The sequence below is a fragment of the Microcaecilia unicolor genome, chromosome 4 (assembly GCF_901765095.1).
Source record: "Microcaecilia unicolor chromosome 4, aMicUni1.1, whole genome shotgun sequence".
NCBI classification, from domain to species: domain Eukaryota; kingdom Metazoa; phylum Chordata; class Amphibia; order Gymnophiona; family Siphonopidae; genus Microcaecilia; species Microcaecilia unicolor.
In genome coordinates, this window is record NC_044034.1 from 46,489,005 (window position 1) to 46,502,300 (window position 13,296).

The 13,296-nt window shown below is 44.5% G+C and overlaps 1 protein-coding gene across 1 annotated transcript in view; it reads right to left on the bottom strand.

Moving 5' to 3' along the window:
- LOC115469587 (protein FAM76B-like) overlaps positions 1–13,296 on the bottom strand; it is a 62,259-nt gene that overhangs the window by 26,599 nt on the left and 22,364 nt on the right. The window contains 1 exon segment of the mRNA XM_030202383.1: positions 9,332–9,467. Within this exon segment, the coding sequence (XP_030058243.1) occupies positions 9,332–9,467 (136 nt within the window).

Here is a 13,296-nt window from a genome sequence, read left to right on the forward strand (position 1 = left end):
AAAAGTCCCTAATCTGCTATTGAGACAGACATGGGAAGCAACTGCTTGCCCTGGGATTTATAGTATGGAGTGTTGCCACAATTTGGGTTTAAGCCAGGTACTTGAGACCTGGCTTGGCCACTGTTTGGAAAACAGGATACTGGGCTAGATGGATCACTGGTCTGACCCAGTATGGATACTCTTATGTTCTTATGTCCCTGAGAAGGATGCTGAGGTGTCAGCTCCAGCCTCAACTCCTGCGAAGCTTCCTCCACTGACAATGAGGGGGTGCTAACACAGGGGGCAGTTGATGCCAAGGCCACAAGTAGTGCTGGCATAGACCTCACCGCAGGCTGACGGCCATGCGGAACAGCTGTAAAAGGCGTGGCAAGCGCAAGCACCCCAGACACCGACGCACTCTGTTGTATAAATCCCGCCAAAAGCTAAGGAGAAAAGGCCCTGAGGCACTCATTGAGGGCAGACATTGAGAAAAGCTAGGGTGTCGGTGTAGAAGCAGGCTGCTGAACTTGTGGGGTTGAAGTGGGTGTCTGGTCCTGACTGCCTGGAGACCCATGCATTGGCACCTCCTGTATGGAGTGGGAGCAGTCTTACCAGTGCAGATGCTTGACAGATGCTGGGGAATCCCTTGGCCTGGATTGGCCGCTGTCGTGGATAGGATGCTGGGCTCGATGGACCCTTGGTCTTTTCCCAGTGTGGCATTACTTATGTAATCCCTCGGTGCCTTGGAGCTCCCAGTACCATGCGTCGATGGTGATCAGTGGCGATGCTTGGCATCAGCCGCTCCTCAGTGCCAATGTCAAGTCCTCGCGTCATCTTGGGGTCGGGTCCAATGCTGATTGGTCCCGGAAGGCCTGCATAGAGACTGGTGTCAAAGCAGGTAGAGGCTCACTCCATGCAGTCACTTCCAGTATCTAAGGGTCTTGTAGTTATACGGACACACTTGATGCTGATACAAATACAGACGTTGAGGTTTCAGACCTGGCTCCAAAAAGTTTCTCTTTGAGCCTCTCTGGCTAACTGTGGTCTTTTCTTCATACAAAGACAAAAAAAGACAGAATGGGTAGTGCTCAGGCCTCACACTGGAAACACTAAGAAAGGATGTCTCTGCCACAGATTGTCCTATTGCACCGCTTAAAGCCATTGGGAACCTTCAATGATATGGAAGGAAAAACAGCCATGGCTAAATCAAAAGATTTGATGGTGCCAAAAAAGGGGCAAAGCACCAGAGAAAAATGAAGGGAAGAACTTGACCAAAGCTCAGGCCTAAATGCGGCCCTACTGAGTACGGTAAAATAAAGGAAACCTTAAAAAAAAGGGGAAAATAAACTAAAAATGTAAGGGAAAGGAGGAAGACAACCCAGAACAAGGTACAAAATAAAACTAAAAGAGAAACAAGGCACAAAAAGCGGCTCTTGTTAGAAAACTGAACCTGCAGCTGTGAGGAGAGAACAGCAAAACGCATCCACTCCTTACTCCGGAAATAAACAGAATTGATATTCCTACTCTCTCGCAGCTGGTAGGAAGGCACCTGCGCATGTACAGTGCGACTTGCGCTCCAAAGAGATCTGTAAAAGGTTGTTAGAAGCTCTAGACTGGGCAACGTGGATTGTGTTACCCACAAATGAGAATCATAGGCCTGCTTGTCCTCGAGAAAATCAATTGACAAAGCAATGGAAGTTATCTAGTAACATAGTAAATGATAGCCGATAAAGATCTGACGGTCCATCCAGTCTGCCCAACACACACACTATCAATTCATGATTAAACCAACAATGAATGCAATATAAAATACTTGATTATGGTCTCTCTTTTGCATTTCTGGGATGTAGACCACAGAAGTCCGCCTGGCACTGTCCTTACATTTCAACTACTGGAGTAGCCGTCAAAGCCCACGCCAGTCTACCTGAATCCGTCTTGACATTTGCAGGACATAGACCATAAAAAGCCTGCCTGGCACAGTCCTCACATTCCAACTACGGAAATTGCTGCCTAAACCCTCTCCAGCCCATCCTAAACTGGATTGCCATAAATGGGACACAAACTATATAAGTGTGCCTGGGTCAGGGCTTAGTTCTTCACAGTTTGAGTCGACTTCTAAGTGACACTCGACACATCCACACACATGTAGCCCATTCAAGTTTTGTTTTTTTTAATACCATCCATTTTCTAATTAGAGATCCTCTGTGTTCATCCCATGCCTTTTTTAATTCCATCACTGTTTTTGTCTCTACCATCTCCCAGAGGAGGACAATACAGGCATCGACCACCCTCTGCACAAAAAAGAATTTCCTGATTTTGTTTCAGATATTATTAGGCAACTTTCAATAAGTCCAGCAAGACTAAGTTTCTCTGTAGGCAAACTGTTTTTCAGTAGTGGTGGGTGCTACTTAAGTACATTTCACCAGGTGGCACTGTAGGACTAAAAGTCTCTGTAGGTCAACAGCCTTTCAGTAAGTGTTTTAAATTAAACCAGGCTTTGCAAGATCAAAGATTTTCTTTATCATAAACAAAATAACTATTCATGTGTGACTTTCCTCTCGAAGATATAATATAGCAGAGGTTGAGGAACCCTAATCTCAGAAGTATATCAGAATCTTAAAGTCCTCCCTTGCTAAGTAGTTAAAGATAAAAATATCAACTTACAGATTGTAGTTACTGTTTCCACTTTTAAGTTTCTTGGTCTGATGTTCCTAGATGGTTCAGTTGATGCACATCACAGGAGGATTTTTCTTTTGTTGTCCAGAAAAAGCCTCCAGTGATCTGTATCAACTGGACCATCCAGGAAAACGGCTAGACACAGACCCAGCTCAGATCACAAGAGAAGAATGAGAAGCTGCTTGTAATGTGCAAGGAAGACAAGGTTGTCTATTTCCAAACAAGACAAATGAAATAAACATGAAATAAAACGAAGGACTGGAGCATCAACACAGACTGAGCAGAGTATATAAAAATCAGAACCATAAACACACAAAAGTAGGTTTTTTTAAACAAACTCAACACAGAAAAAACACACAGGAATAACATGTATAGAATATTTGTACGTTTGGGAAGCTTGCCAGGTGCCCTTGGCCTGGATTGGCTGCTGTCGTGGACAGGATGACCCTTGGTCTTTTCCCAGTGTGGCATTACTTATGTACACTGTCTCATCCTCTCATCCCAATACAATACGAACAAACCCACAAACAAACACCCCAGATCATACCCTACCTATCTCAGACAGCCTGAAAATTCTCGGTGTTACAATCGACTGTAACCTCACAATAGAGAACCAAGTGAAATCTACAACAAAGAAAATGTTCCACTCAATGTGGAAACTCACGCGTGAAACCATTCTTCTCGAGGGAAACATTTTGAAACTTGATACAATCAATGGTACTAAGCCATGCAGACTACTGCAACGGAATTTATGCGGGATGCAAAGAATTATAAAGAAACTTCAGACTGCTCAAAACCAGGCTTATATTTGGAAAAATGCGATTCAAAAGCGCAAAACCCCTCCAAGAAAAACTGCACTGGCTCCCAATCAAAGAATGTATTGCTCTCAAAATCTGCACCCTGGTTCATAAAATTATCTACGGCGAAGCCCCGGGATACATGACAGACCTACCAACCAGAAACAAAACAGGATCAACACGAACATATCTAAATCTCCACTACCCAAGCTGCAAAGGACTCAAATACAAATCAACCTATGCATCCAGCTTTTCCTACATAAGCACACAAGTATGGAACGCATTACCAAAAGCCGTGAAAACAACTTATGATCACCTAAACTTCAGGAAATCATTAAAAACTAACCTGTTCAAAAAGGCATAACCTACCAACCGAACTTAAATGCTTGTACCCTGCAACACAACAAAACCAAAGCTCGTAATGGACATATAACAACTCTTCCTCTCTACAATTCCCTAATATGTCTGTACACACGAACCTTATTCTACCACAACATTACTGTATTTGTTCATACCGGAATTGGCGAACAACTTTACGGTACTATGAAAGCCATATTGAGCATGCAAATAGGCGGGCAAATAGGGGGAAAATGTGGGATACAAATGTAACTAATAAATAAAATAAATAAACCTATGTTGCAGGAGGGCAAGGTAAACACAGCCTCTTATCCTTGCCCAGTAAACTCTTTGTTGCCTATAAAACCAAAGTATCCTTTGGTGCTACAAAGCACTAGGTAAAATAAAAACGGTCAGGCTGATTGCAGGACTATGCTGAACCATGCACATTATACAAAAAAGGACTATACGGCATAGTTAATGAGATCCATCAGCTGTTGAAGTTTGACTGCCTGAAGATCTCTCTTTGGTTCTCTACTGCTCTGGGTAAATTAGCATGTTGGGGAAAAATAAAGAAAAGAAAAAGAAGGCAACACAAAGACAGCATACTTTCTATACCTAGTCTAACATCCAGGCCCTATTACTTTTATTTTACCACTCCATCCCATCCCTACACTTATTGCCCACTGATTAAATTAGCATTTCCTCAAAGTCCAAGGATATAGGAGATGGGGCAAGAGAAAGGTATGTGTATTTCTCCTAAAGCACTATAACAACATACTGTGCAAAAGTAAGGCACCAAGGCCAACCCAGATTTTCCACCTTTATTGTCTAAGGCAAGAGTTCCCAACCAAGTCCTTGGGACACAGTCAGCCAATCAAGTTTTCAGAATAGCTACAATGTATGAACATCTATCTCATGCATACAATGAAGATATTGGTGCATGCAAATTTATCTCATGCATGTTCATTATATTTCTCCTGAAAATCTGACTAGCTGAGTGCATTCCAACGACTAGGTTGAGAACCACTGGTCTAAAGAAGTTTTCTATGATTTTTCCCCAAGATTCAGTAAAGTGAAGATACATACCTATAGCAGGTATTCTCCGAGGACAGCAGGCTCATTGTTCTCACATGTGGGTCGACGTCCATGTCAGCCCAGGAATCGGCATTTTGCAAGCAAAATATAAAAAAGTTTTGCCAGCGCGTGCATGCGCGGACCGATTTCCCACCCGTTGCGCAAACATGTTCCTCAGTTAAATCAAAAGCATAAAAAGAAACAAATCAACTCCAAAGGGGAGGTGGGCGGGTTTGTGAGAACAATCAGCCTGCTGTCCTCGGAGAATACCTGCTACAGGTATGTCTTTTCATTTTCTCCAAGGACAAGCAGGCTGCTTGTTCTCATATGTGGGGTATCCCTAGCAACCAGGCTCACTCAAAACAATGAACATTGGTCAATTGGGCCTCGCAACGGCGAGGACATAACATAGATTAACCTGAAACCATAAACAACTAACAGAGTGCAGAGAGCATAGCCAATCGTTTTCCTGAATCATGGGAAGAAGGGTGCCTAGGGAAACCATCCTGAACTTTTGTCGGACAAGAAATCTGTTCAGGGCCCTTAGGTCTAGGATGGGACGCATCCCCCCTGTTTTCTTTTGCACAAGGAAGTACCTGGAATAGAATCCTAGCCCTTCTTCCCCTGGTGGAACGGGTTTGACCGCTTGGGCCTGTAGAAGGGCGGAGAGTTCCTCTGCAAGTACCTGCTTCTGCTGGGAGCTGTAGGACTGAGCTCCCGGTGGGCAATTTGGAGGCTTGGAGTCCAGATTGAGAGTGTATCCTAACCGGACAATTTGAAGAACCCACCAGTCGGAGGTTATAAGAGGCCACCTTTGATGAAAAAACATTAACCTCCCCCCAACCAGGAAGTTGTCCGGTACGGACACGTTTACTGAGGCTATGCTGAACTGCAGCCAGTCAAAGGCCTGTCCCTTGCTTTTGCTGGGGAGTCGCAGTGACCTTAGGCGGACGCTGTTGACAAGAACGAGCGCGCTGGGACTGAGTCTGGGCAGGCTGCCGAGAAGCAGGAGTGCACCTTTGCCTAGCATAGGAATAGAGAGCACTCCTCTTCCCTCCAAAAAAACCTAGATGAGGAGGTAGTAGCAGAAGACACCCGGCAGGAGAGAGAATCCATAGCATCATTGTGCTTCTTGAGCTGGTCAACTAGATCCTCTACTTTCTCACCAAAAAGGTTATCCCCACCGCAAGGAACATCCGCCATCCACTGCTGGACAGAATGATCCAAGTCAGAGACACGCAGCCACGAGAGTCTGCGCATCACTATACCTTGGGTAGCGATCCTAGATGCTACATCAAAAAAGTGTCGAACGTACCCCTGGCCAGGAATTTGACACGCTTTCTGCTGCCTGACCACCTGGCGAAAAGGTTCAGCCTGCTCTGGAGGGAGTGCATCAACCAAGCTAGACAGTTGCTTCACCGAGTTCCACAAATGGATGCTCGTGAAGAGCTGGTTATGTCTAGATTTTGGCAGCGAGCATAGCGGCCTGATACGCCTTTCTCTCAAAAGAGTCCAAGGTCCTAGATTCTCTGCCTGGGGGAGCCAAGGCATAGTCCCCTAGTGCTCTTGGCTCTTTTGAGAGCGGAGTCCACCACCATGGAATTGTGAGGAAGCTGAGACCTCATCAATCCAGGATCACCGTGGATCCGATATTGGGATTGTTTTTTTTCAGGATCACGGGATTAGACAGAGGGAACGACCAGTTTTGCATAAGGACTTTCTTCAGTACATTATGCAAAGGAGCCATTGCAGCCTCTCTAGGCGGAGAAGGATAATTCATGACCTCAAGCATCTCAGCCCTGGGCTCATCCTCAACCTCCATAGGGAAGGGAATAGCCGCAGCCATTTCCTGGATAAAGGAGGTAAAGGATAGACTCTCCGGTGGAGAAAGTCTCCTTTCTAGTGGAGGGGAAGTTCAGAGGGAATCCCATAGGACTCATCAGAAGAAAAGTACCTGGGATCCCCCTCTTCCTCCCACGAACGCTCATCTTCAGTATCAGACAAGACATTCCTCAGAGCAGTCCGAAACAGAGCCTGACTCGACGCCGAGGAACAACGTCCTCGAGGGCGGTGCTGAGAAGTCGACGCTCGCCTGGACTCCGGCGAAGCTTCCTCCACCTACGCCGCAGGCGAAGGACCAGATGCTGCTGCAGCAGATGATATGGAAGGTCCAAGCACTCCCAACACCGAAGCAGACTGGCGCAGCAATCCTTCCAGAAGTTCTGGAAGCAGGGCCCTGATGCGCTCGTCGAGAGCCGCCATCGGAGAAGGCTGCGGGGTCAGTAAAGGAGCCGATGGCAGAATCTGTCGAGGCTCGGGAGCAGGTACCGGGCTGCCAGAATACCGATGCATCAGCACCTCCTGAATAGAGGGGAAGCGATCCTCTCGGCGCCGACGCTTCTTGGGTGCCGATTGCCTTGATGCCCCGGAGCTCCCGGCACCATGTGTCGAGGGAGAACGATGACAGTGCTTCTTTGCCTTTGCTCAACGCCCATCGAGACTCCTCGGTACCAATGAGGACGTGGAATCCTCACGTCTCCTCAGGGCCGGGTCCGACGGTTGGTCCCGGGGGGCCTGCATAACAGGAGGCCTCGAGGCAGGTGGAGACCCACTCGACGCCTCACTGCTCCCAGCGTGATTTGGTCTCTCAGCAGCTATTACCTCTGCTCCTGACATTGATGCACCAAGTGAGTTGCCTGCACTCTTGTTGAATGATCACAGTCCTAATGAACTACCCTCAAGTTGATGTCTCTATCACAACTTTAGTTCAGCTCGTTAGAGAGAATTTAGAAGCACCCCCGCCCCCCCTTACATGGCCCACGAAACAAAAGAGCCAACTGGACATTTAGAAGGAGTTTGTCACCTCCAAACAGTACAGAAATATCTAAAAAACTTATGGAGTTTCCTTGCAGTCCTTCTAATATATACTCATCCAAGGCTTCCACCTGGACCATGGTTGAAATGCGAAGAGCCAAGGTGACCTAATCAACGAGAAACAGCAACTCTTCCTCCCTAAACAGCCTCACCACTAGTAAAATTATCTTCATTCTGAGAAAGCTCACCCCTGGCTGAGGCGTACTTTCCCACAGAGAGCCCGCATCCTCCTCCTTCCAGATCTCATCCATAAAGATTAGAATCCACTGTCTAAGCTTCCAGTAGGCACCCTGGGCCACTTGCTTCCACAGGCCAGGTCCCTAACTAAGGAGAATAATGGTGGGTACAGTGAGAACATTTACAAAATTTGAGTACTAATCTCTTCACACTGCACTATCATAATAGCTTTTATTTCCCTAGAAGGATAAAGAAAAAAAAAATTGAATGTAAAGTATGGTACATGGAAAACAGTTTTAAAACATTAATATATATTAATGTATAAACTGCCATGTACCAAACCAGAAGTCATAACCATTAAGTGTTGTACACAAGATAAAGAATGCACTAAAGGAACGCTATATTCATCTGGTAAGGGTACAAGTGGTAACCATTTGCATTTAAAACTGTCAGCAGCACAGGACAACATAGATGGACAGACGCTTGCAGGTTCAATCATCTGTGTACAAGCATATCAACAGAACATAAAAATCAGAGACAGAAATGAAGGACAGAGCACAAATGTATACTATTTTGATCACAAAGAATACACAAACGTCTGAGTACTCGTTCCACACCATCATTTGTTTGTTTCTCTTGCATTTTAAACATGTTCTTCTTATTACTTTAGTGAGCTCTACATGCTGGTATTTGTCTGACCAGTAAATGAGGAATCAAGCACTGCCCAGTGCTAAAGTTTTGGTTTTGTGGCTGTGTCATATCGGGATAACTCTGTAAAATTAGGGCCATCATCTACATCCTATCTGTGCAAATCATTAGAATAATGGCATTTGTTTGTTTGTGTATGTGGGTACAAACAAAAAAATGCCGAAATCCTACCTAAACACAATTCTGTAAATAGGGCTTGATCCATATGGAGTGAATAAGCTACAGAGAATGCTAGGACTGAGTCCTGATGCAGCACTGGCAAAAAATGGCCCATTCTGGCTAGGGTCCTGTTAGTGGTTCATAGTAAAGGTAAGTGTTACATTTCTAAAATTGTATTAAATGAGTGATAATAGTAACTACAAAGCATTTTTAAAATTTTATTAAATGAGTGATAATAATAATAACAAAGCATTTTTTTTTAAGGAAAAAGACAAAATAATAATTAGAGGCACATATTTTTGCTGTTACGTTAGTATACCATTAAAGGAAAGCAGGCACCTATGCTCCTTTATAGAATAGTCTCCTATGAAGCATGCTCTGGGCACTTATTTATAAGCACAGTTATAGAATTATCTGCACTATGTGTTTGTATTGAGTTTGAATAAATCAATAAAAGTACAGCACATCCTCTGCTTCAATGGATTAAGGAACACAATCCAGAAATGTTAAAGATTTTTTTTTATTTTATACAGTTTGCAGTGTCTTACCTTTTTGTCTTTTTCCAAGATGGTTTGATCTCTTTGCTGCAAGAGACGCTTCAGTGACATAACTTCTTCTTTCAATTGGCTTATGAGGACAAAATTATCAGTTCCACCGGTATCTGCCGACTGATTCATTGAGTTACTAAATTAAAAAAAGCAAACAAGAACTCTGAGCTCTAATGAAAGAGGCCATCCAAAATTTATATACATATACACACACAAATTCCTGAAACATTCTCTGTCGTCAGTACCAAGTTAACCAATTCAAATATGTAATCCATTGCTCCATAACACATTTTCATAGGAATATAAAGTTACTTACCTGCAGCAGCTGTTCTCTAAGGACAACAGGATACAAATCCTCACAACTCAGGCAACATCAACCAATTGAGCCTGGCGCAGGAACTCTACATCAGAGCTGACTTTCAGAACTTTTGAGTCAGTTCAACTGCTACTACTACTACTACTATTTAGCATTTCTATAGTGCTACAAGGCGTACGCAGCGCTGCACAAACATAGAAGAAAGACAGTCCCTGCTCAAAGAGCTTACAATCTAATAGACAAAAAATAAAGTAAGCAAATCAAATCAAATAATGTGTACAGGAAGGAGGAGGAGAGGAGGGTAGGTGGAGGCGAGTGGTTACAAGTGGTTACCAGTCAAAAGCAATGTTAAAGAGGTGGGCTTTCAGTCTAGATTTAAAGGATGGGCCAAGGATGGGGCTAATGTGCTCCATTTCCTGTCTACCACTGTTGTACAGGACCATACCTATCCGTTTACTAGCTTAAAAGTACAATTCCAGGGGGGGTGGGTGGGTAATGAGGATGTACCGTATTTTTCGGACTATAAGACGCACTTTTTCCCCCCAAAAGTTGGGAGGAAAATGGGGGGTGCGTCTTATAGTCCATTGGTAGAGATTTAGCAGGCCGCCTGTCCTCCGCTTTCGGGATCGCCCTCCCTAGGGTTACCTCCCCTCCCCCCTGCCCTGTCACCACCTCTCCCCTTACTCACGCGATCTTCCCTGGTGGTCTAGTGACGTCGGGGCAGGAAAAAGAGCCCCCTCTTTCCTGCCCAGCGCGCTGCTCTGCATCCTCCTGTATGCTGCCTGTGACGGTCTCGGCGAGATTCAAAATGGTCGCCGAGAATTGAAGTCTTGCGAGGCCACTTCAATTCTCGGAGGCCATTTTGAATCTCGCCAAGACCGTCACAGGCAGCATACAGGAGGATGCAGAGCAGCACGCTGGGCAGGAAAGAGGGGGCTCTTTCCTGCCCCAATGTCACTAGACCACCAGAGAAGATCGCGTGAGTAAGGGGAGAGGTGGTGACAGGGCCGGGGGGAGGGGCGGTAACCCTAGGGAGGGCGATCCCAAACTTGGAGGGAGGGATTCGGACAAGACGCACCGGAGCACCTAGGTTTTAGAGGAGGGAAAAAGTGCGTCATAGTCCGGATTTTTTTTTTTCCTATTTCCCTCCTCTAAACCTAGGTGCGTCTTATGGTCCGGTGCGTCTTATAGTCCGAAAAATACGGTATGTCCAGCTATGCTTGGAGAACCCCTGAAGTAGGTAAGTAACTATTTTCTCAGAGAATAAGGCAAAGCAGGGTACCTTCATGACAAGGAACTCCCTAGCTATATGCCGTCTTCAGCTGAAAAAAAAAAGAGAACATAACAAGTGGCAGTGCAGGCAGGCACCAAGATTTTCGGTGGCTAAAAACCCGTGTCCTTTTTTCGAAAGACACCATGAGATTAAACAAAATGGGCCCAGGGGGATGGAGTTGGATTTTAACCCCCAAATAGATTATGGAGGACTGTCTGGCCAAACATACTGCAGTGTTGTCTAGAACAAGACTCCAATGTGAATGCATGGATAAGATGCCAATGTTGCAGCTTTAAAAAAAAACAACTCTTCTTGAGGGCAATCTCAGGTGGGTTACTGACACTGACATGGCTCTGACATTATATAATCTGTGGCAGGACCCTTTAAGGATAGGCCTTCCTGGGCATAAGTGAAAGAAAAGCAGTCTGCTAGCTAATTAAAATGAGCGCATTTGACCCCCTTATTGTTAGGGTCAAAGCCAACAAAAAGCTGAGTGGACTTTATACAACATGTAATTAAACTATGGAATTTGTTGCCTGATAATGTGGTAAAGGCGGTTAGCTTAGCGGAGTTTAATAAAAGGTTTGGATGGCTTCCTAAAGGAAAAGTCCATAGACCATTATTAAATGGACTTGGGGAAAATCCACTATTTCTGGGATAAGCAGTATAAAATGTTTTGTACGTTTTTGGGATCTTGCCGGGTGTTTGTGACCTGGATTGGCCACTGTTGGAAACAGGATGCTGGGCTTGATGGACCTTTGGTCTGTCCCAGAATGGTAATACTTATGTACTTATATAGGCTTTAGTCCACTCCAGACAGAAGGATAAGAAACTAGCACTCTGCTTTCAACCTTTGTGGGCATGAGATCTGGAAAAATATTAGCAAGACTACTAACTAGTTAAGATACAATTCCAAAATTCTCTTGGGAAAGAACTTTGGATGGATGCAAAGAACCACTAAGGTGGATCAGTTACTACAGCCTGGAACTCACTTACCCTTCGAGCTGAAGTAACTGCCACAAAAAAAACCTCAAACTTTCAAAGTGAAGTATTTCAGATGAAAAAATGGAGCTTTCATCAACTGAGTAACACCATCACTGAGGTCCCTCAACATTGCAGGTGGATTGTTGGGAGGCTTCAGTCAAAGCAAGCCTCGCATAAAGCAAACTAAAGGCTACACAAATATTGGTTTACTTACTACATGATGTTTATAAGTATCAACTGCATTAAGGTATATAACAGAATTGGTCTAGATCCAGAAATATCGAAAGTAGTCAAGCAGTCTGTGTGGGACAGGAAAAAGGCTAGGCTTGGGGCGTGATCAGTTGAACTGCCGCAGCAGCAGACAGTGCACTCGTTGCACACAGATACGTGCAGTGGACACAGGCACAGGAGTAGCCTGTAGGCACAAGTCATACAGATAAGTGCTTTTTGTGTACTGTAGCACATTCAACGTACTATCTAGCTTGTAGCTCAGAACGTAGTTACAGATTGAGTTAATGTAATCTGCACCAGCAATTGATATTGTAACCACATGTAGAGTTTCGTGGTTTAGACTCCATCTTTGAAGGTTTTTTTAACGTGCCGATGATGGAGAGGATCTACTTGATCCGGTTTAGCTCTGCAGATAATTTATATCCATGAGCTCTTTGAGGCCGTTTTTCCTTCTATGAATCATACAGTTCTCACAGCTGCTTGTCTAGTTATACTACTTGGGGACACCCAGCGATCTATTCTAGGAATACAGGTACAACATTGTCCTCCTAGCATGATACAAACTCCTCTTTCTTTTGCCAATATCATATCAAGGACTAAGCGGTTTTCCCAAGCCATCCAATTGGGCAGCAATGCCTTTAACTGCATCTTGAGTATAATTAATGAAACAATGTTGGTTATAATAAATATAGTTAATCCAGTCAACGTTCTTGTTAATAGTAGACCACCAGAATAATGAAGATTCAAAACCTGCAGCAATTTGACTGCGAGCTTTAAATTCATCTGGCACCCCCCTAGGAACACCTATAGAATCTATGTAAATCCTATCATCAAAGGAGCCTTTAAGATCCCTTTTCCTTCTAGAGGGGACTGGTTTATCAATATGTCGAGATGCTATGGTGAGTGGGACTACTAGCTGAACCAAAGCACACTGTCCATACCAGTTAGAGGGTAAAGTGGGATACAGGGTTTTAGTTCCACAATACCACCAGATGTCTGCTTGGGTTTAAGCCACATGGAATCTTGCCATTTTTGGGACTCTGCTAAGTATCTGTAATCTGGACTGTCCACTGCTGGCAACAGGATACTGGGCTAGATGGACCCTCGGTATGACCTAGTAGGGCAAACTTACGTTCTTTTGAATCTCGCTCACTTTAAAGA